A 24845-nucleotide genomic window follows, 5' to 3' on the forward strand; every position below is an offset into this window, starting at 1 on the left:
ATGCCTCTCCTAGTCAGTACGTTAATATGCCTTTCTAACAGGCTGATACAGTAAAGCGCGGCCGCAGTTACCCTGTTTCTAACCCGCTGTGTACTCACAATTTCGCCGCGTAAGTCTAACCAGCGATTCACTATCTGTTTTTACCGATCCTTACCGCTTCTTTAACTCGACGTGTATCCCTTTCCGCCCGCGGCATGCATATGTATGTAAACGATCCGATTAGCTATTCCCTCCCATACAGTAAAGTGCACCCCGACTATCGCCTTTTTAACCTGCTATCTTGCTGCGTCTTTAACCTACTAATTTACCGCCTACCCTGACCCTTGCATTAGTGTGGTAAACTTAGCCGCCCAGTCCCAAACCAACCCAATCCACAGAAAAAAAAATGCTTCTCGCACTTAGCTGCCCAGTCCCAAACCAACCCAATCCACAGAAAAAAAATTGCTTCTCGCACTTAGCCGCCCAGTCCCAAACCAAACCAACCCAACCCAATCCAAGCCCCAGCAGAGAGAGATGAAATTTAGCCGCCTAGTCCCAAACCAATCCAATCCACAGAAACAAAATGCTTCTCGCACTTAGCCGCCCAGTCCCAAACCAACCCAATCCACAGAAAAAAAATGCTTCTCGCACTTAGCCGCCCAGTCCCAAACCAACCCAATCCACAGAAAAAAAATGCTTCTCGCACTTAGCCGCCCAGTCCCAAACCAACTCAATCCACAGAAAAAAAAATGCTTCTCGCACTTAGCCGCCCAGTCCCAAACCAAACCAACCCAATCCAAGCCCCAACAGAGAGAGACGAAATTTCACAGTCCCAAACTTTCCCCCAGCCCCCGCTCACCTGCCCTGGCCGCGGCCACACAAGCCCCCAGCAACAGCAGTAGAAGTAGAAGGGCGGCAAGAGAGAGCGGCTTCAGCAGCCCCACCGGCGAAGGTGAATAACAAATCTCGCCTGTAGGTCCAATATGGGCGCTCAAGGCAGCGAAGGCACATGCGCACACGCCGTGACCTCCGACGTCCAGCCGGTCACGGCATGTGCGCATGCGCCTTCGCTGCCTTGCGCACCCATATTGTGGACGTACAGGGGTGCACGTATTCATCTTCACCGGCGGGGCTGCTGAAGCCGCTCTCTCTCGACGCCCTTCTGCTGCTGCTGGGGGCTTGCGTGGCCGCGGCCAGGGCAGGTGAGCGGGGGCTGGGGGAAAGTTTGGTACTGTGAAATTTCGTCTCTCTCTGCTGGGGCTTGGATTGGGTTGGTTTGGGACTGTGAAATTTCGTCTCTCTCTGCTGGGGCTTGGATTGGATTGGTTTGTTTTGGGACTGGGCGGCTAAGTGCGAGAAGCATTTTTTTTCTGTGGATTGGGTTGGTTTGGGACTGGGCAGCTAAATTTCGTCTCTCGCTGCTGGGGCTTGGATTGGGTTGGTTTGGGACTGTGAAATTTTGTCTCTCTTGTCCGTCCGAAGGAGGGTGCTTTGTTGTGCTCCCTGCCTCTGATCGCCGGCTGCTGGGGCTTGCTGGCGCCGGGCGCTCAAGAAAGCGGGGTCTGTAGGAGAACCATCCACTTCCTGGTACCTGTCATTTCAAACGTCATTTGAAATATGTATACAGTATAGGCGCTGTATAGCGCCTATACTGTAAAATGGATTGTGCTTCATGGACGTACGTTGGACACGGCTTGCATTTGCATGCCATTTAAATTAAAAAGTATCGAGCGGTAGGTGATCCGAACTGTGCGTGCGGCAAACGCGGGTGCGCCAGGCACTAACGCACCTCTTTCTACTGCACCTTACTGTATCGGCCTGTAAGTTTGTAAGTTAAAGAGAACTGGATAGTTAACAAATTATCAGGCTCTCCAGTATAGACACCTCCTACGGCAGTACCTTGCTGCAATATGTTTCTTTATTTTGTCCCCGCCCCCCACCCTGTTCATTGTATTTTCCATCTATTGTTTGATGTAAACTGACATGATGTGCGTACTAATGTCGGTATAGAAAAGCTGTTAAATAAATAAATGTGCATCAATATGCGCCCAGATAGGCAGCCATTTTGTAACTTGTGTGCACATTATAAAATAAGAAAATAAGAACATGCCAATCTGGGTCAGACCAAGGGTCCATCAAGCCTAGCATCCAGTTTCCAACAGTGGCCAATCCAAGATATAAGTTCCTGGTAGGTACCTAAAAACTAAGTATATCCCATGCTACTGATGCTAGTAATAGCAGTGGCTATTTTCTAAGTCAACTTGAATAATAGCAGGTAATGGACTTCTCCAATAATTTATCCAAACCTTTTTTAAGCCCAGCTACACTAACTGCACTAACCACATCCCCTGGCAACAAATTGCAGAGTTTCATTGTGTGAGTGAAAAAGAACTTTCTCCGATTAGTTTTAAATGTACTACATGCTAACTTCATGGAGTGCCTCCTAGTCCTCCTATTATCCGAAAGAGTAAATAACCGATTCACATTTACCCATTCTAGACCTCTCTTGATTTTAAACACCTCTATCATATTCCCCCTCAGCCGTCTCTTCTCCAAGCTGAACAGCCCTAACCTCTTTAGTCTTTCCTCATAGGGGAGCTGTTCCATCCCCTTTATCATTTTGGTTGCCCTTCTCTGTACCTTCTCTATCGCAACTATATCTTTTTTGAGATGCAGCGACCACAGTTGTACACAGTATTCAAGGTGCGGTCTCATCGTGGAGCGATACAGAAGCATTATGACATTTTCCGTTTTATTCACCATTCCCTTCCTAAGAATTCCTAACATTCTATTTGCTTTTTTGACTGCTGCAGCACACCGAGCTGACGATTTCAATGTATTATCTACTATGATGCCTAGATCTCTTTCCTGGGTGGTAGCTCCTAATATGGAACCTAACATTGTGTAACTATAACATGGGTTATTTTTCCCTATATGTATCACATTAAATTTCATCTGCCATTTGGATGCCCAATTTTCCAGTCTCACAAGGTCTTCCTGCAATTTATCACAATCTGCTTGTGATTTAACTACTCTGAACAATTTTGTGTCATCTGCAAATTTGATTATCTCACTCGTCGTATTTCTTTCCAGATCATTTATAAATATATTGAACAGTAAGGGTCCCAATACAGATCCCTGAGGCACTCCACTGTCCACTCCCTTCCACTGAGAAAATTGCCCATTTAATCCTACTCTCTGTTTCCTGTCTTTTAGCCAGTTTGCAATCCACGAAAGGACATCGCCACCTATCCCATGACTTTTTACTTTTCCTAGAAGCCTCTCATGAGGAACTTTGTCAAACGCCTTCTGAAAATCCAAGTATACTATATCTACCGGTTCACCTTTATCCACATGTTTATTAACTCCTTCAAAAAAGTGAAGCAGATTTGTGAGGCAAGACTTGCCCTGGGTAAAGCCATGCTGACTTTGTTCCATTAAACCATGTCTTTCTATGTGTTCTGTGATTTTGATGTTTAGAACACTTTCTACTATTTTTCCTGGCACTGAAGTCAGGCTAACCGGTCTGTAGTTTCCCGGATCGCCCCTGGAGCCCTTTTTAAATATTGGGATTACATTTGCTATCCTCCAGTCTTCAGGTACAATGGATGATTTTAATGATAAGTTACAAATTTTTACTAATAGGTCTGAAATTTCATTTTTTAGTTCCTTCAGAACTCTGGGGTGTATACCATCCGGTCCAGGTGATTTACTACTCTTCAGTTTGTCAATCAGGCCTACCACATCTTCTAGGTTCACCGTGATTTGATTCAGTCCATCTGAATCATTACCCATGAAAACCTTCTCCATTACGGGTACCTCCCCAACATCCTCTTCAGTAAACACCGAAGCGAAGAAATCATTTAATCTTTCCGCGATGGCCTTATCTTCTCTAAGTGCCCCTTTAACCCCTCGATCATCTAATGGTCCAACTGACTCCCTCACAGGCTTTCTGCTTCGGATATATTTAAAAAAGTTTTTATTGTGAGTTTTTGCCTCTACAGCCAACTTCTTTTCAAATTCTCTCTTAGCCTGTCTTATCAATGTCTTACATTTAACTTGCCAATGTTTATGCTTTATCCTATTTTCTTCTGTTGGATCCTTCTTCCAATTTTTGAATGAAGATCTTTTGGCTAAAATAGCTTCTTTCACCTCCCCTTTTAACCATGCCGGTAATCGTTTTGCCTTTTTTCCACCTTTCTTAATGTGTGGAATACATCTGGACTGTGCTTCTAGAATGGTATTTTTTAACAATGACCACGCCTCTTGGACATTTTTTACTTTTGTAGCTGCTCCTTTCAGTTTTTTTCTAACAATTTTTCTCATTTTATCAAAGTTTCCCTTTTGAAAGTTTAGCACGAGAGCCTTGGATTTGCACACTGTTCCTTTTCCAGTCATTAAATCAAATTTGATCATATTATGATCACTATTGCCAAGCGGCCCCACCACCGTTACCTCTCTCACCAAGTCCTGTGCTCCACTGAGAATTAGATCTAAAATTGCTCCCTCTCTCGTCGGTTCCTGAACCAATTGCTCCATAAAGCTATCATTTATTCCATCCAGGAACATTATCTCTCTAGCGTGACCCGATGATACATTTACCCAGTCTATATTGGGGTAATTGAAGTCTCCCATTATTACTGCACTACCAATTTGGTTAGCTTCCCTAATTTCTCTTAGCATTTCACTGTCCATCTCACCATCTTGACCAGGTGGACGGTAGTATACTCCTATCACTGTAGTCTTCCCTGACACACAAGGGATTTCTACCCATAAAGATTCAATTTTGTATTTAGTCTCATGCAGGATGCTTATCCTGTTGGACTCTATGCCATCCCGGGCATAAAGTGCCACACCTCCTCCCGAGTGCTCCTCTCTGTCATTGCGATATAATTTGTACCCCGGTATAGCACTGTCCCATTGGTTATCCTCTTTCCACCATGTCTCTGAGATGCCAATTAAGTCTATGTCATCATTTACTGCTATACATTCTAATTCTCCCATCTTACTTCTTAGACTTCTGGCATTAGCATACAAACATTTCAAAGTTTGTTTTTTGTTTGTATTTTTATTCTGCTTTTTAATTGATAGGGATAAGTTAGAATTTTTTAGCTCAGGTGAGTTTTTAGTTACAGGCACTTGGACTACTTTTCTAATTAGTGGAACCTCACTGTCTGGATGCCCTAATTCTAATGCATCATTAGTATCCTTTAAAGATACCTCTCTCCGAACCATGCGCTGCTGAGCGACTGTCGGCTTTCCCCTTTGTTCTAGTTTAAAAGCTGCTCTATCTCCTTTTTAAAGGTTAGCGCCAGCAGTCTGGTTCCACCCTGGTTAAGGTGGAGCCCATCCCTTCGGAAGAGACTCCCCCTTCCCCAAAAGGTTCCCCAGTTCCTAACAAAACTGAATCCCTCTTCCTTGCACCATCGTCTCATCCACGCATTGAGACTCCGGAGCTCTGCCTGCCTCTGGTGACCTGTGCGTGGAACGGAGCATTTCAGAGAATGCTACCCTGGAGGTTCTGGATTTAATCTTTCTACCTAAGAGCCTAAATTTGGCTTCCAGAACCTCCCTCCCACATTTTCCTATGTCGTTGGTGCCCACGTGTACCACGACAGCCGGCTCCTCCCCAGCACTGTCTAAAATCCTATCTAGGTGACGCGTGAGGTCTGCCACCTTCGCACCAGGTAGGCATGTTACCAGGCGATCCTCACGCCCACCCGCCACCCAGCTATCTACATTCCTAATAGTCGAATCACCAACTATGATGGCCAACCTAACCCTTCCCTCCTGGGCAGTAGGCCTTGGGGAGATATCCTCAGTGCGAAAGGACAATGCATCACCTAGAGAGCAGGTCCTTGCTACAGGATCCTTTCCTGCTACACCTGGTAGGTGCTCTCCCATTATGAGACCTTCTTCCTCCAAGGCAGCACCAGGGCTGCCAGTCTGAAGTTGGGACTTGACTACTATGTCCCTGAAGGTCTCATCTATATACCTCTCTGTCTGCCTCAGCTCCTCCAGGTCTGCTACTCTAGCCTCCAGAGATCGGACTCGTTCTCTGAGAGCCAGGAGCTCTTTGCATCGCATGCACATGTACAACTTCTCACCGGTGGGTAAAAAATCATACATGTGACACTCGATGCAAAAGACTGGGAAGCCCCCCTCTTGCTGCTGGACTGCTGCCTTCATCTCAATTTTGATCAGTTCCTGGTTAAGTTTTAGGTTGCTATGGGAGTAGGAATGTGTCTAACTTCCTTTAAATGTATTAGTGAATTCACTGTATGTCTGGTAGTGGCCTACTGGGGTCTGATTGAATTCTCAATAAAGTTTTTGTTGATGATTTTTTTTTTTTTTGTGAAAGTGACACCTGCCTATAAATTAAGGGATGAGCTAGGAGTGGGTGGGCGAGGGGTGGGAGGGTTGGGAAATACAAACAGTCTAACTTCAGTTAGTCAGCCTGAGTGACTCACTGCTCCCTTGATTAACAAATGTTGGTCCCTATTCAAACCCAATCACACTACCTCAACACCTTTCCAAGGAGTCTATCGTCATTTGCGTGTGACTCGATTTCGCATGGAAACTTGCACTCAGTGATACAGTCAGGGGAGTTCCTGATGTCTCTGAATCTGTCCAAGGTGTACCTGTATATTCCCATACAGCTAGAGCATCAATTTCTGCATTTCACGATTTTGGGATGTCTACCTTTTGGTTTGGCCACTGCGCCCAGAGCCTTTTTCAAGGTTATGATGATGGTGGCGGTGGAATTTAGAAAAGATGAGATCCTGGTACAACCATATTTGGATGACTTGCTGATTCGGGCCAAGAGTCTGGAAGGGAGCCTCCAGGACTTGTGCAAGGTGATCTCCTTGTTGCAGGAGCTAGGTTGGGTCGTGAACCTGGCTAAGAGCAATATTCAGCCATCACAGACACTGGAATATCTCTATGTTCAGTTCGACACAAAACAGGGCAGGGTGTTCCTGCCAGAGAGCCATATTCATAAGCTGGAGGCGCAGGTGCGTCTGTTGATGAACACATGCCCAACAGTCTGGTCCTATCTTCAGGTGCTTGGATTGATGACAACCCTGGAGGTGGTGCTGTGGGTGAGGGTGCATATACGTCCTCTTAAGCACACTCTGCTGAAGCCCACAGTCTCAAGACCTGCTGTTGGAAGTCTGCTCCCAACTACAGTGGTGATTACAAGTGGATCATTTAAGAAAGGGGGTTTCCCTAAGATCACTGGACTGGCCTAGTACTCGCGACAGATGCGAGCCTCCAGGTTTGGGAGCTCATTGTCAGAAGCTGACAGCGCAAAGGCGCTGGAGTGCAGAAGTGTCTCTCTGGAACATCAATGTGGTCTGGTTGGCATGCTTGCGGTTCAGCAACAGATTTCAGGGTCGAGCGGTCCGGATAATGTCTGACAATGCAATGACAGTGGCTTATATCAATCTGCAAGGAAGGAACCAAGAGCCAGCAAGTGTCACAGGAAATAGCCCAACTTATGGAATGGGCGGAAATGCATCTTCAGGAGATCTCAGCCTCACATATTGCAGGAAAAGACAATGTAAGAGCAGACTTTCTCAGCAGGGAGAGTCTGGATCCAAGAGAATGGGAACTGTCAAATGTGGCATTTTGGTTAATAGTGGATCACTGGGGCCTTCCGTTTCTGGACCTGTTGTGACGCCTGGCAATGCAAAGGTTCCTCCATTCTTCAGTTGCAGGAGAGATCCAGAGCCCTCGTGCAGGAGTGGCTAGAAGGCAAGTTGCTGTATGCTTTCCCTCGTGGCCCATGTTGGGCAGAATGAGTCGGAGGTCGAGGGTCACACGGGGATGGTGCTTCTGGTGGCACAGGATTGACCCAGAAGACCGTGGTATGCAGATCTGCGAAGGCTTCTGGTTGACTTTCTCCTCCGCCTTCAGGCGCACAGGAATCTGATATAGCAGGGGCCTGTTCCTCATGAACATCCAAATCGATTTTGTCTTATGTTATGGCACTTGAGAGGGCTTGGTTACAGAAGAGTGGATATTCTTCTGCAGTGATTGCCAATTTGCTATGAGTGAGAAAGTTCTCCACTTCCTTAGCCTATGTGCGGGTCTGGCAAGTGTTTGAGGCTTGGTGTGAAGATTGAGGGGTTTTTCCTCATTCGGTTAAGATCCTGCTCATTTTGGAATTTTTGCAGGATGGATTGAGTAAAGGGTTGGGCCTTAATTCCTTAAAGGTACAGCTCTTGCCTGTTTCCGAGGTCAGGTGAATGGTGGGTCTTTGTCTGCTTATCCAGATGTGGCCCGTTTCTTGAAAGGAGTGAAGCATCTTCATCCTTCCTTGTGGTTACTGGTGCCCTTGTGGATTCTTAATCTAGTTTTGGATTTTTTTAGCAGGCCTTACTTTTCAACCAATGCGTAACCTTTCCTTAAGGTTTCAGACCTTTAAAAAAAAAAAAGTGTTTCTTGTGGCATTTTGTTCTGCGCATCGAGTGTCCGAACTACGTGACTTTTCTTGCCAGGAGCCGTTTCTACGAGTGACTGCAAGGGTGATACAGCTGCATACTGTTCCTTCATTTTTGCCAAAAGTGGTCTCTGCTTTTCGCTTGAATCAGTCTATTTCCTTGCCGTCTCTGAACAGGGCAAGAGAAGCGGTGGAGTATTGCCTTTTTATGGCCCTTGGATTTCAAGAGGCATATCTTAAGGTATTTAGAGGTTTCTGAACCTCTCAGAAAGATGGACTGGCTGTTTGTTTTTCATGGTAGGGGTAAAAGGGTGAACCGGCGTCGCAGACTACAATAGCCTGCTGGATTAGGGAGGTAGTCACGGCCGCATATCTGGATGCTGAGCAACTGTTGCCTAGTCAGGTTACGGCTCATTCCACTAGGGCTCAGGCAGTGTCATGAGCGGAAGTTAGATTGTTGTATCCCGTTGACATTTGCCAAGCTGCAATGTGGTCCTCTTTACACACCTTTTCCAGGCATTACCGCCTGGATGTGCAGGCCCGGGAGGATGCAGCCTTTGCACGTGCTGTTTTGACTGGATCGCGGGCAGCCTCCCGCCCTGTTCAGGAGTAGCTTTGGTATATCCCACTGGTTTTGGATTCACCTGTCTGTATGCTAAGAGAGGAGAAATTACTACTTACCTGATAATTTCCTTTTCCTTAGTACAGATATGTGAATCCAATTTCCCACCCTCGGCTGCCAAATGGTGGTACTATGGTCCTCCTTTGGGTGGCTGTGTGTTCCAGGGAGTACTGGTAAGTGTCAATCCAGTCCCTAGATTAGTGTTATTACACTCTTTGTCTGAGTTCAGTCTTTTCCTGTTAGCTGAGTGCTGGAATGGTAATCTGTTAATAATCAAATTTTGTTAGTTTGTCCACAGTTGGCTTTTGCAGAGAATACTGGTGGGCTGGTGTCACTGCAGGGGTATATATACTGTTGACAGCTTTGCTCCATCTCCATCTGCTGGTAGATGTGCATAACCCACTTGTTTTGGATTCACCTGTCTGTACTAAAGAAAAGGAAATTATAGGGTAAGTAGTAATTTCTCCTTTTCCCAGCCGCCTTTTACTACTTGTGTGCTTTTGTTATTTTTCCCATAGATAAGCAGCATGAATTAGCCTTGCTGTCTGGGACGTCCTCCGGGCGGTTAGGTGGCGGAGCTCTCTTAGAACACACAGTCTTTTAGTGCAGTGTGCCTGCTTGGATCCTCCCCCGCTTCTCCCATCCTCCTCAGTCCGTTTTTTTCCATGTGTGACTGCACACGGAGCTCTTCACTCTCCTCAGCAGAACTCTTCATTAAAGTAAAAAAAAAAAAAAGTTTAAAAATAGAAAATCTGTGGGAAAAGGTGTTATTTCATTTTCGCCTTGTACTTTCTTCCCACTTTACTCAACATGCTGCGGCCACCAGGCTGCAAATTTTGCCAGTGTGGCAAAATCATGTCTGTCACAGACAGCCACACTAGATGTTACCTATGCCTTGGACCCAACCACGACCAAGGCGGCCTGTAGGGACTACAGACACTTGTCCACCTGCATCCAAAGGCAGAGAGCTTCCAAGATATCAAAATTGAAAGAAGCGGCATCGGGCTTGTATGCCCCTTCGGACTTCCAAGGAGTCGATGCATCCCAGGGCTGCTTTGTTGGGGCCTCCGGGATCGTCCAGTCCGGCGCCAAAGCGAGGGACAATTGTGCCGACGCATGACGCAGGAGATGCGTCGAGGGCGCCAACGGCGCTGAAGACAACACCTGCACAGAGTGGCGTCGGGGCTCCGCGTCCGATGCAGGAAGCCGGCCCCATGCTTCGGGCTCGAAGCATAAGCATAGAACATCCATGCATCGAAGCAAGTCGACGCTGGCACCATTGACGCACTCACCGGCAAAGACACCCAAGAAGCACATTTCAGGACACAAAAGGCGCAGAGAACCTTCCCCTCTCCTGGTCGTAGATTCGGACGTGGCACCCTCCTCACCGGCCCCCTCGCATGCTTCCTTGACTTCAAGGAAATCGGGCCTTCAAGAGCCTTCACAAAAGAGGCACAAGAGACACCTCACGCCTTTACCCAGAGGTCCGAAAACTGACATACTGCTGGCTGTGATACTCACTAGGGCTCCTCTCAGGGATCTGGCATCTCCACCCTTCGAGCCACATGGACAGCCTCTGACAGCCCCTCAAGTCACCTTGGCCTCGCAGGCAATGTTCCAAATTTCTCTCATCCTGTCTGTTTCTCAGCACAGTGGAGCAGCAAAGGGGACATCTGGCAGAAACATTGCTGGAAGCTCCCCCATCCCCGCAGGACAGCCTCAGCTCAGTGCCTTCCTCTGGCCAACCTCTTATCATCTCTTCCTCCTGGGGATCTGTCCCCCAACCGTACACGTTACCGGGATCCTCCACAGGGTACCCCTCTGATCCGGCGGAGGAACAACCTGAGCCAGTCTCTCCTCCGAAAGACTTGTCTTATTCAAAGTTTCTGGAGAGGAGGAAGTGACGTCACTTCCCATGCCGGGAGGGTTTTAGCGGAGCTCTCTGCCCCCGGAGCGTTTTAAGCAGCGAAACCCGAGAAAAACCCCCCGAATCGCATCGTTTTTTAGCGATTCCAGCAGCGGATACCGGCAGGAGCATGGCACAAAGGAAAAAACCGGTCGATTTTAAAAAATACTCCTATACTAAAGGCAGTGACACCTCGGACCTCCCTGAATCTAAAATGGCGGCGGCGGCAACCGAGACGGAGGACTCAGAGACTGAGGAGATCACCCCGGAGCTCCTGGACTCAGATCGTCCTCTGCGTTCGGAGATGCGCTCCTGGTTTATGGAGCTGCGGAGAGACATTAAAGTATTTAAGTCGGAGATTGCAGAAACGTTGCAAGAAATGCAGGAGGACCATGCGGCCCTAGGCCGGCAGCTAGACGAGGCGGACACGAGGCTCGATGACCAGGAGGAACGCTGGCAGCTGCAACAGACAGAGGTGGCCGGATTGCAGTCTGCGCAGATAGATCTCGCGGACAAACTTGAAGACCTGGAGAACAGGTCCAGACGCTGCAATCTCCGCTTCAAGGGAATCCCGGAGAAGGAGGAGTACCAGGACTGTGCCCTTATAATTCCAAAAATTTGTTCTTTGATTCTCGAAGGTTCGGCGACTGAAGATGGTAGTACTCCACATGGTCCGCAAGTTGACCGTGCGCATAGATCTCTGGGTCCCAGGGCTGGGAATCGGCCCTGCGATGTTGTGGTCTGTTTTCACTCGTTCGTGTATAAAGAGAAACTTGTGGCAGCTGCCAGGCGCCAACGCGTTTGGATTTGGGAAGGCAATGAGATCTCTGTGTATGCTGATTTGGCAGCCAGCACGCTCCGCAAGCGCCTTTCCTTCAGACCGGTCACGTCGGCCCTCACCACGGCATCCATACGCTACAGATGGCTTTTCCCGTTTAGCTTGTGGTTTCAGGTGGAAGGGAAGTCCCACAAAGTCCGTACTTTGGATGCAGCGGTACAAGTTCTAAAAGAACTGGGACTCCCGGTGGATTTACCGACGACGACAGCCATAGGAACCTCTCAAGTGAAACCTGCCGCACCGAGATGGCAACGTGTTACCAAGGGAGGCCGTCGGCTTCGCAGGAATGCCAGTGAAGTCGGCGTGGAGGCAGCAGGCACCTGAACTTTCTGGATGGCTAGTTTGTTTTGTTCCTCATGGACCGGTTTACCAGGCTTTCGTTTCTAAAGCTTTTCCCTACCTTGACTGTAGGACTTGGTACTGGTTTGGGTGATCGCAGTTTCAGTTTTCTCAGATAATGTTAAAAGTGTCATGATGGGGCGCTCTGGGGGGATGGGAGGCGCCGCTCTCTGGCATGGTAACTTCCTCCCTACTTTTCTCCTGGCTGGTGGGAATCCATCCAGGGTACTCAGGGGGTGGGGGGTGGGGGGTCGGGGGACTTTGCTTCACAGGGTACACACTACAAACGGGGTGATGAGGGTGCTAGGGCTTGCTGTGCTCCTGGGCTCACATGCATCGGGGAATTCTATGGCCCTATCCTGGGAGGAGCTAGGTCCATCTGGTGTATCCTGCTGGTCACCGCTGGTGGTGCGCGGTGAAAGGATCTGACCCTTATGGCCACGATTACTTTTCTTTCCCTTAATGTTAAGGGTTTAAACTCTGGCAGGAAGAGAAAATTCTTATACCAGGAGGCAGAGCGTCTCTCTGCCGGGATCATTTATTTGCAGGAAACCCACCTGCGTAAGAGATATGAGGGCCTACTGCGCTCAGATAAATACCCGAAGCAATTTTGGGCTGCTGCGACCCCTGATTCTAAATATTCAGGAGTGGGTATTATGTTCCACAGAGATATTCAATTTGAGGTGCGGGATACCTTTGCTGATTCGCAGGGGCGATTTTTGCTCATTAATGTCATGATGGGCGGGGAACCTTATGCTTTATGCTCTGTATATGGGCCCACTTCTCAGAAGGAAGCATTTTATATGCAGCTATACCAAATGCTGGCAACCCATGCATCAGGTAGTGTTATTTTGGGTGGGGACTTTAATCTCACGCTTAATCCTCGATTGGATAACTCGACTGGGTCTAGCGCTGACCCGGCCCTTGCACGGAAAGCCTTAAAAAAGATTCTTACTCTTACAGCTGGGGTGGATATTTGGCGTTCCCGATTTCCCACATCTCGCTGTTATACTTATTATTCGCCCCCACACAACAGTTATTCACGGTTAGACATGTTTATGATTGATAAGACTAAACTTAATGCTGTTCAAACTGTAGAGATTGAGCCTAAAGTATGGTCTGACCACGCTCCCATTTGGTTCCAACTAGTGGTGGGTCAGTCAGATACCGGCCAACGTTTTTGGCGGCTGAATGATTCTCTGTTAGAGGATGATTTTTTCCAGAAACAGTTATCTCAGGAAATCCAGGATTATCTTAGCCTCCATGATACAGGGCGCTATGGGAATGCTTGAAATGTGTTTTACGTGGGTCATGCATAGCGCGGGCCGCTCACATTAAGCGGCTACGAGAGCGGGATCGCCAGGGTTTGTTGACGGAGCTGGCTGGGTTGGAGCGGGCTCATATGCGGGGGGGGGGGGGGGGGGGGATTCCCGAGCCCTGCGGGGTCAGATGCAGGAGCTGCGGGGTAAAATTGAGGCTTTAGACTCCGCGCGGCTCGCCCATCAATTGGAATTGGCCCAACAGCAATTTTTTGAGGTTGGGAATAAAGCTGGCCGTTACTTAGCTCATAGTCTTAAAAGGAAGCAGGCTCAGACTCACATTTCCAAAATTAAGGATGAATCGGGGGGACTTCTCACCGATAACACCGCCATTAGGCATTGTTTTCACAACTTCTATTCGACGTTATATAAGGGGGCAACCGACATACAGGCGGCCTCAGTTGAGGACTACCTCTCTCGGATACCTCTTCCCCAGCTGACCTCCGCCCAAAGACAATTTCTCGATAAAGAAATTACGGCCCTTGAATTAGAAGAAGCTATTAATTCCCTGAAGGCGGGAAAATCGCCCGGCCTAGATGGGTTCACACCCCGGTTTTATAAACGATTTGCAACGGCCCTATCTCCCACCTTATTGAAGTTTTTTAACTCTTTGCGGGCTGGGGCTACCTTGCCTGCCCAGACTAATACGGCTGGGATTACTTTACTAGCCAAACCTGGCCGGGACCCTTCTGTTTGTGGGTCGTATAGGCCCATTTCCCTGCTGAACGTTGATGTGAAGCTCCTCGCAAAAAGTTTGGCGAATAGATTAAATTGCTTTATTTCGCAATTGGTAGGGGTCGACCAGGCAGGATTTATTCCCGGTCGAACTACCGCAGACAATGTCCACAAAATTATTGATACTCTATGGTATGCCCAAAGACATAGGATTCCAACAGTGGCTTTGTCCATTGATGCGGACAAGGCCTTTGACCGCGTGCATTGGCCTTATCTTTTTCACACCTTGGAGACTATGGGTTTTGGAGCCTCATATTTGCAATGGTTGGGTCAGCTTTATAATTCCCCCCGGGCGTGTTTGAAGATTAATGGTGGTTATTCCGCCCCCTTTACGGTGGGCAGGGGGACTCGGCAGGGGTGCCCACTTTCCCCGCTCCTTTTTGCTATCTTTTTGGAGCCCTTTGCCATCCGCATCCGTCGCAATGCCACTATCTCTGGAGTGACTGTGGGGGAATTTACCACAAAAATTGCGTTGTATGCGGATGACATTTTGTTCACGCTTACTGACCCAGCCACTTCTCTCGACTGTGTAATTGAAGAGATGGAGGCTTTTGGGCGGGTGTCCGGTTTCACGGTTAACTGGGACAAATCGGAGATCCTCAACATTAACTTACATCCCAGATCGGTTAATCTTCTCCAGGAGTTGTTTCCTTTCAAATGGGCCAAATCCCAAATTAAATACTTAGGGATTCAATTAAGTGCAACTCAGGATTTGCTTTCCATTAACTATACTCCTCTCTGGAATAAACTTTCTAAGGATATGGAGGAATGGAACCAATACCAGTTCTGCGCAGAGGCGGAATTCTGCGTTCCGCAGTAGCGCAGAATTCCCCCAGGAGTACCTAAGGCTCACCAGGTCTGTTCCATGGCTGCTTCTATAGCTCTACCTGCATGAGGTGCCCATTCCAGACATTTGCAGAGCTGCCACCTGGTCCTCGCACACGTCACGGCTCACTACTGTTTGAACATGCACACAGCAGCTGACGCACACATGGGGAAAAAGAATCCTCAAAGCGGGCACGTCTTGATGCTGCAAAGTCAACAGAGATGAACTGTCCGCCTATCTTTTTTACTGTCTTGAGCGCACTACCTCAACTCATCATTGGGCCATGATCAGGAACTTGCGCTCAATACATCAGCTGGGGACTCCCAGACAGCATGGCTAATTCATGCTACTTTTCTACCGGAAAAGAGCAAGTTTGCTTACCGTAAATGGTGTGTTCCATAGATAGCAGATGAATTAGCCATGCTGACCCTCCCGCCTCCCCGGACAGTTATTACTACGTTTCAGTTTCTTGGATAGGGACTGAAGGGGATGGGGGAAGCGGGGGAGGATCCAAGAAGGCATACTGCACTAGCAGACTGTGTTCTAAGAGAGCTCTGACACCTAGCCGCCGGTCTGACAGCATGGCTAATTCATCTGCTATCTACGGAAAACACTGTTTATGGTAAGTAAACTTGCTCTTCTCGCATCCAGGATTAGTAATTAAATGTAAAGAAGATATTAATGCTTACACAAATACTTAGAAGTTAACATTTTGGTTTGGGTTTCTACTTTGTAAAATGCCAGCCTCATAGATCTATTTGCTGTTAATTTTTAAAACTTATTTCTTAATTTCTTAAGGTCTTGTGGTCTGATTCTTCACTGACATTAGTAACCAAGTCATACACTGAAGTGGCTGAATTTGTTTTAAAGGTAAAGTGAATTATTTAATTTATTTATTTACACATTTTTATCCCGCACCATCCACTAAAAGTGATTCAAGGTGGTTCCAAGGGGATTTAGGCTCAATTCATCCCTAGAAATTTGGGCCTTTATTAGACAATTGGCAGACATATATTGGTCTTACCCAAATATCAGTTGTCATATAAGAGAGGGATGGGCAAACTTTGATTTTTAAAGAGAGCCACATTACTAGCACTCATTGGATTTGAGGGCCGGGGGTCCCTGTAAGCGGAGGGAGGGGATGAACCCCTTAGAACACCGCAAGCTGGGGGAGAGGGTTTACAGTGGCAAGTAAATCCCTCAGTGAGAGAACCAAGACAGCAACCATACCAATAAAAAGAATAATTAAACATAATTAACCAGTATAATAACATCAAATAGTTAACTCATAAAAATGTTCCAAACAGCTATAAAATATTTCAAAAAAGACACATGAAATAATATCCAATATTAAAATTAGTAAGGATTTAAAAAAAAAAAAAAAAATTCCCCAATCTCCATACTTGGAAAATTTTGATTTCCAGATTCCCTGAGGTTGTCATGGATTAGCAGAAAGCAGAGGGGGGTCATTGTTGCACACACATGTGCTGTGTCTGTCACCCACACAAAGGACCCCCCCCCCCTCAGGCAGGCACCCATTAATTCTCACACACACCCAAGTAGGCACCTATTCGTTCTCACACACACACACAGACCCCCAGGCAGGCACCCATTCACACACACTCTCACACACCATTCATAGTTGCTCACACAGGCAGGCACCCATTCACACACACCCCCCCACCCATTCATAGTCGCTCACACAGGCAGGCACCCATTCACACACACACACACACACACACACACACACAACCATTCATAGACGCTCACACAGGCAGGCACCCATTCACACACACACACACAACCATTCATAGTTGCTCTCACAGGCAGTCACCCATTCTCACACACACACACACACACAACCATTCATAGTCGCTCACACAGGAAGGCACCCATTCATCCTCCACACAAACAAAGACACCTTGTAGGCACCCATTTATTCGTACAGACACAGACTCCCATGCAGGCATCTATTCATTTTCACACACACAGATATCCAGTCAGGATCTCATTCACACACACACAGGCACCCATTCATTTTCACACATACACAGACACACGCAGTTATCCATTCATTCTCACACACGGCCCATCCAGTCTGCCCAGTAAGCTTTCACACCTATTTGTTTCTCTGACCGCTGAGGTTAGGGCCCTTATTGGTAACTTTTTGGTTCCAATTCCCTTCCACCCCCACCATCGATGCAGACAGCAGTGCTGGAGTTGCATCTAAGTGAAGTATCTAGCTAATTGGTTTGGGGTAGTAACCGCCGTAATAAGCAAGCTACTCCCGTTTGTTTACCCTGCATGTGCAATTCAGCCATTGTTGGTTGTCTGAATGAAAATCCTCTTTACTTAATTCCCTCTGTTGCTGAAGCAGTGAGCTGCGCTGGATACTTATTCCAAGTCAAGTATCATGCTTAATTGATTCGGGGTAGTAGCCACCGTAACAAGCAAGCTACTCCCATGCTTATTGGTTTACCCAGACTATGTAATTCATTCTTTGTTGGTTGACGCTGATATAAATCATCTTTTCTTCATTTTCCCTGCCGTTGAAGGAGAGAGCTATGCTGGATGTGCATTGAAAGTGAAGTATCAGGCTTATTTGATTTGGGGTAGTAACCGCCGTAACAAGCAAGCTACTCCCCTGCTTTTTTGTGGATGCAAATCCTTTTTTCCACATTTCCCCTTGCCATTGAAGCATAGAGCAATATTGGAGTCGCATTAAATGTGTGTATGTTTATTGAATAAGGTTCAATAAACATACATTCATTCTCTCACACACACACGCAGGCATCCATTCATTCCCTGTACGTACCAGGATCAGTCCAGTCGGTGGGTTATGTCCCCCGTCTAGCAGATGGCGTCAGACGAGGCTTCGGAGGGTGCTGACATATAAACCAGTGCACCCTCTGCAAGTCCTCAGTATCTTTCTGACTCCAGCAGATAGGAGTAGGGGAATCTTGCTTCCTCTGTCTAGAGGACTTCTTTCTTTCCTCTTTGCTATTTCTTTGGCTTCTTTTGGTTGGATCACGTTTAAAAAAAACAAAAAAAAGTAGAAGGGTTTGGGATTTTTTTTTTATTGACTTGCAGGCAGTGCTGTCTTGTCTCCTTTCCCTTTCTCGTTGCTTTCTCTGAGGGGTAAGTTCTCTGGCTTTAATTTATTGTGAATTTCAGTTCCCTGTTTGCAGAGTTCCTCCTCAGGTTCCTGGATTAGGGTGGTGGATGTTGGAGGTTTCAACCTCTCCCCACCCTCACTGCGGTCTGATCTGCGGCCCTGAGAAGCGCATTCCCCGGGGCCGCTGCAGCAGATAGGTTACATTCCTCTGCTATCATTTGGCTGGGTCGGAGGTGTAGCAGACACGTCTTCCCGCTCCCTGCGGCATGTTCCTTCCCGGATCTACAGCGGCTCCGTTCTCCCCCCCCCCCTCGCCGAGCATTCCGAGGTCGTCGTGTTACTCGGCGTGCGGGGAACCGGGATCGCGGTCATGCATAATGCCTATTTGCAGCGCCTGGAACAGCCTATGGAGCCCTCGACAGGACCCCCGCCACCCAAAGTCCCCAGGATAGCGGATACTCCTACGGGGGGCCAGGACCCAGTGGGGGGCACCAGGGGCCACCCATGGGGCCTCCAGGGTGCGTTTCGTCCTTCCACCTGCAAGGGAGGCGGGCCCAGCCCCGGATCAGGGGGGAGACACTTCCCCTTCCCATCAGGACAATCCCCTCCTTGCAGCACAGGTGGACGGCGATGACCCAAGGGTGCTCGCATTTTTCAGAAGGACGAGTTGGACGCACTCATCCCTCATATCCTGCACGAGCTAGATATCGAAACACCCGCACCCCACACCCATCGTCTTGTCCTCGAGCAAGAAGGGAGATCCAGTTCTAGCGGGTCTATGTCCTCTGTCCAGGGCCTTTCCCACCCATCCCACCTTTCTACAGCTACTGGCCAGGGATTGGGATACTCCCGAGGCCTCGCTCAAGGTCAGCAGAGCAATGGAAAAGCTATATCCCCTTTCTGAGGATTTCCTTGAGCTCCTTAAGGTCCCGAAGGTGGACTCCGCGGTGACCAAGCGGACGACTATCCCGGTTACAGGTGGCACAGCCTTGCATATGACCTACAGGACAGGAAGCTGGAAGTTTACCTCAAAAGGGTGTTTGAGGTTTCGGCTTTGGGGATACGCGCTGCCATTTGTAGCTCACTAGTGCAGAGAGCGGGTCTCCGTTGGGTTCAGCAGCTTCTCACTTCTCAGGACCTGCCTCCGGAGGAAGCAAGCCAGGTGGACCGCCTGGAGGCTGTCGTTGCCTACAGAGCAGATGCTCAGTATGATCTACTCCGCGTACTGGCAAGATCCATGGTTTCTGTGGTATCGGCGAGATGTCTTCTCTGGCTTCGCAACTGGTCGGCTGATTCTTCCTCCAAGTCCAGTCTGGGATCTCTCTCCTTTAAGGATAAGTTTCTTTTCGGGGAGGATCTGGACCAGATCATTAAGTCACTGGGGGAAAATGCGGTACATCGCCTGCCAGAGGACTGGCCGCGATCTTCAAGATCATTTAATCCCTCAAGAAGCTGGTCCCGCACCCAACTCCACTATCGCAATCCCAGACAGTCGACGCCTCGGACTCCCTCTTCCAGATCGCAGTCATGGCCTCGTTCTTTTCGAGGCCGCAGACCACCTAGGGAGGGGTCAGCCCAAGAGGCTTCCTCCAAGTCCTCTCAATGATGCCAGACTTGCCCACTCCTCGACGCCCTGGATCGGGGGACGGATATCTCTCTTCTACGAGGAGTGGGTTCGTATCACTTCAGATCAGTGGGTTCTAGACGTCCTAAGACACGGTTACGCATTGGATTGTGTTCAGCCTCCAAGGGACAGGTTTCTCTTCTCCCCCTGCGGTCCAGGGCCCAAACAACTCCCTGTGCGACAGACTCTGGACAGGCTCCTGCGCCTAGGAGCTATCCTTCCCATCCCCTCCGAAGAGGTGGGCTCGGGGCATTTTTCAATCTACTTCGTGGTACCCAAAAAGGAAGGGTCCTTTCGTCCAATCCTGGATCTCAAGGAGGTCAACAAGTCCCTCAAGGTTCTTCATTTTCGAATGGAGACTCTGCGCTTGGTGATTGCGGCGGTACATCGGGGGGAATTCCTCACCTCGCTCGACCTGATGGAGGCTTATCTTCACATCCCTATCCTCAAGGCGCATCAGCGGTTCCTCCGCTTCAAGATACTGGTTCAGCATTTTCAATTTCAAGCCCTTCCCTTCGGCCTTGCGACCGCCCCTCGGACGTTCACAAAGATCATAGTGGTTGTGGTGGCAGCAGCTCTTCGATGGGAGGGGATCCTAGTTAATCCGTATCTGGACGACTGGCTCATTCGGGCAAAGACGCTATCTCAGGGCCAAGCAGCAGTCGCCCGGGTAGTTCAGCTCTTGCAGTCCCTTGGCTGGGTGGTCAATTTCGCCAAGAGCAGCCTCCGATCCTCACAGTAATTGGATTTTCTGGGGGCCCGCTTCGACACAGCTCAGGGCAAGGTCTTCTTGCGCCCAGATTGGGCTCAATCTCTCCGGGAACAGATCCAGCACTTTGCTGGCCTTCCCTCTCCCACAGCCTGGGATTACCTACAGGTTCTGAGATCCATGGCATCTACTATCGATCTAGTACCGTGGGTGTTTGCACATTTCCGCCCATTACAAGGGGCACTACTCCCTCGCTGGAAACCGGTCTCGCAGGACTACCAGCGGGTCCTCCATCTCCCTCAGCTCGCCAAAGCCAGCTTGAGCTGGTGGCTGGATCCACTTCATCTGGCACAGGGCATGCCACTAGAGATTCTGGATTGGGTGGTGGTCACCACCGATGCCAGCTTGGCCGGTTGGGGGGCCGTGTGCCACACAAGTTCAGCGCAGGGGCAGTGGGCAAAAACCCAAGCAGCGTGGCCGATCAATCACCTGGAAACCAGGGCAGTACGACTGGCCCTCATACACTTTCTGCCACTTGTGCGAAATCAGGTGGTCAGGATACTCTCGGACAACGCAACCACGGTGGTGTACATCAACCTCCAGGGCGGCACGAAGAGTTGACATGTTTCGCTGGAAACAGTCCGCCTGATGTGGGCGGAGAGGCATCTCACACACCTGGCAGCCTCCCACATTGCGGGCGTGGACAACATTCAGGTGGATTTCTTGCGTCGACAGCGACTGGACCCAGGGGAGTGGGCACTCTCTGACGAGGCGATGCAGCTCCTCATTCATCGCTGGGGGACACCTCATCTGGACCTCATGGCCACTCTCCACAACACCAAGGCACCGCGCTTCTTCAATCGCAGACGGGAGCACAGTGCAGAAGGCGTGGACGCTCTGGTGCTCCCCTGGCCGCGCCATCTTCTTCTATATGTGTTTCCTCCGTGGCCACTAGTGGGCAAGGTACTTCGGAGGATACAACTACACCAGGGGCTGGTCATTCTGATAGCCCCGGAATGGCCACGACGTCTTTGGTACGCAGACTTGGTCAATCTCGCTCTAGACGGACCCCTGCGCGTGAGCCATCTTCCGCGCCTCCTGCACCAGGGGCCTGTATTTTTCGACCAGGCAGAACGCTTCTGTCTTGCGGCCTGGCTTTTGAAAGGCGACTGCTTCAACGCAAAGGATACCCTGATGCAGTAGTCACGACTCTCCTCAAGGCTCGGAAGCCTTCAACCTCAGTCACCTATGTGAGGGTCTGGAAGGTGTTTGAATGCTGGTGCACCTCTTACGGCACTCAGCCCAGAACGGCCTCGGTTCCCCAGATTCTCACGTTCCTTCAGGACGGCCTAGAGAAGGGTCTCGCCTACAACTCCTTGCGAGTACAGGTCTCTGCTCTGAGCTCACTAGTTCAGTCGCCTGACCATCTTTCACTTTTGTCTCGCCAGGATATTGCCCGCTTCCTTAAGGGGGCGAAACATCTGCGGCCGCCGGTCCAGGATCCCTGTCCGTCCTGGAACCTCAACTTGGTCCTCAAGATTCTGGCTGGTCCTCCCTTTGAACCGCTGTGCGGCGCCACCATCAAGGATCTCACTCTCAAGACGGTCTTCCTGGTGGCCATTTGTTCTGCACACAGGGTTTCGGAACTGCAAGCGCTGTCGTGCAGGGAACCTTATCTCCGTTTTACTGACTCGGGGGTCTCCTTTCGGACAGTGCCTTCCTTTCTACCCAAGGTGGTCTCGGCATTTCATTTGAATCAGACGGTAGAACTCTCCCGTCCTTTTTCATGAACGAGTCACGGGCTCTCCATCATCTGGATGTCAAGCGCACCCTGACTGCTACTTAGAGGTTACTAACGACTTTCGAGTCTCGGACCACTTGTTTGCCCTCTGGTCAGGATCAAAGAAGGGCTCTAGGGCTACGAAGACAACGATTGCCAGATGGCTCAAGGAAACCATTGTGGCGACATACATTGGAGGGGGTCTCCCACCTCCCTTGGGTGTCAAGGCTCATTCTCTCCGTTCTCAGGCGGCGTCCTGGGTGGAAAGCCAGTCAGTCTCCCCCCAGGAGATCTGCAGGGTGGCGACCTGGAAATCTTTGCATACCTTTGCAAAACAACATCGGCTATACCTCCAGTCGTTGACCTCAGGGTATTTTGGCGACAGGGGTCATTCGAATAGGGTTTTCAGGGGCCCACCCTATTTAGGGAAGCTTTGGTACATCCCACCGTCTGGACTGATCCTGGTACGTACAGGTAAAAGAAAATTATTCCTTACCTGCTAATTTTCGTTTCTGTAGTACCATGGATCAGTCTAGATGCCCTCCCTAATTATATTGAGGTTTGGGGTCTTTTCCTGCTCGATCTGATCTCCTAACTTCTCTATTCTTTATTTGCCTCCGCTTCTTGGAGGCTGTTTTTCAGTTCTTTTTGCAAGTTCAAGTTATTGCGCCAGTTACCGATAAATTTTCTGATTAGTACACTTGATCCATCCTCTTTCGGTTGTTATACTAGCTTTGATATCCTCTATACTGAGGACTTGCAGAGGGTGCACTGGTTTATATGTCAGCACCCTCCGAAGCCTTGTCTGACTCCATCTGCTGGACAGGGGACATAACCCACCATCTGGACTGATCCATGGTACTACATGAACGAAAATTAGCAGGTAAGGAATAAATTTCTTTTCTCTCTCACACACACACGCAGGCATCCATTCATTCATTCTCTCTCTTACACACACAAACACACACACACACACACACACACACACACACACAGGCACACATTCATACGCACACACCTACACCTGCCCTGCTCCTGTTCATTCTCTATGCAGGTCCCATGGTATAAAAAGATTTGTGGTTGTAGCAGTTTCTGTGTGTTGATCTCTATCATTGGGCCGGTTTTGTCCTGCGGGCTGTAGTTTGCCTACCCCTGTATAAGAGGATATTTGGCCATTATTATTGCAATTTTGAAATACCCCCAAACTTATTTGGAAAGATCTAAAAAGTGATATTTGGAGTGCACATGAGGCAAATCTCACTTATACATTTATTGGGCTAAATTGTAGCTCCAATCCCACCCTCAAAAGGTTATTCACTCATCTAAATGTTCGTGTATGATGGAAGTTGTCAGAACGTCCCTGAAAGAGGCTGGAAGTACGGTAAGACTGTGCTAGCCCCTGGCTCAGGTTTGGAGGAGGAAGATATGGGTGGGTTCCCAGGGTGGAATGGAGAAAGAAGGGGCCCTGGACCTTTTATTTAAATATTGGGGGGGGGGGGAGGGGGGGTGGAAACGGTCCTTGGATTACCTTGACCCACTCTTATTTTAATTTTGGTGGGTGGGGGTGTTGTGGTTTAACCAAAATAACACTTCATACTGGCAGCTTAAGAAAGATCTTTTATTTTCGATAAGGTATTGGAATATTCCAGGAGTGTACATTTAGAAGCAATATCTGAGTATTATTTACACAATAGATTACATCCAATTTACACTTCAGTGAGCTAGTTGTTTTCAGAACATTTTCCCAACTGGTTGACATTAACACAGCATCTTCTTAATGGGTTAGTATTATAATTATTATCATTTGAGCTGGCATTCTTGTAAGTCATGTGATTTTCTTTAAACTGAGCCCAGAAGGCAGTGATAAAACTTAAGGAAGATCTCAATATACTCTTTGACTTTTGGCCTACATTCTAGCATTTCAGCATGTTCTATCATGTCCGTAAGCTTGAATTACTTTTTACATATCCGATCAGTGTGATTTCACAGTGCATTGATGACAGCTTCATAGGAAAACATTTTCAAAGCACACTAACAGGAGAGGGAATTGGGAAGGCCTCACATCACATATTTTAAAGTAATTTGTGGGTGGGGGGACGGCCTGCAAGGGATTTGTTTTTGTTACCCAGCTATATTCTGAATATGTCTGATTAGGTTTAAAATTATCTATGTAATGTTACTTGAATAACTTTAGCCAAGTATTTTCAGAGGGAGACTTGTCTTGCTAAATATTTGTGAACATATAGATAGGCATAGTTTACTGGGACAAAGCCAAGTCTTGCCTCACCATTCTGTTATATTTTTTGAGGGCATAAATAAACATGTGGATAAAGGTGAGCCAGTTGATATAGGATTTCCAGAAAGCATCTGACAAAGTCCCTCAAGACTTTATATTGCTACTCCTTGTGATCTTGAGCAAGTCACTGTTGCCTGAAGTACAAACTTAGAGTGTAAGCCCTCAAGGGATAGGGAAATACCTACCGTACCTGAATGTAATCCGCTTTGAAGTGCCAAAAAGCAGAATGTAAATTAATAAAACTTTTTAGAAAATTAAAAAGTCATGGGATAGGGTGTGGTGTCCTTTTGTGGATTGCGAACTGGTTAAAAGAT

At 48.4% G+C, this 24845-nt stretch overlaps 1 protein-coding gene across 3 annotated transcripts in view; it reads left to right on the forward strand.

The window, feature by feature from the left end:
- Positions 1–24845, forward strand: part of ZCCHC14 (zinc finger CCHC-type containing 14) — a 307427-nt gene that overhangs the window by 80860 nt on the left and 201722 nt on the right. For all 3 annotated transcript variants that reach the window (XM_029608037.1, XM_029608038.1, XM_029608036.1), the window contains one exon: positions 15806–15877. In XM_029608037.1, coding sequence (XP_029463897.1) covers positions 15806–15877 — 72 coding nt within the window. The remainder of the gene's footprint in view (positions 1–15805; positions 15878–24845) is intronic.

This window comes from Rhinatrema bivittatum, chromosome 7 (assembly GCF_901001135.1).
Source record: "Rhinatrema bivittatum chromosome 7, aRhiBiv1.1, whole genome shotgun sequence".
NCBI lineage: Eukaryota > Metazoa > Chordata > Amphibia > Gymnophiona > Rhinatrematidae > Rhinatrema > Rhinatrema bivittatum.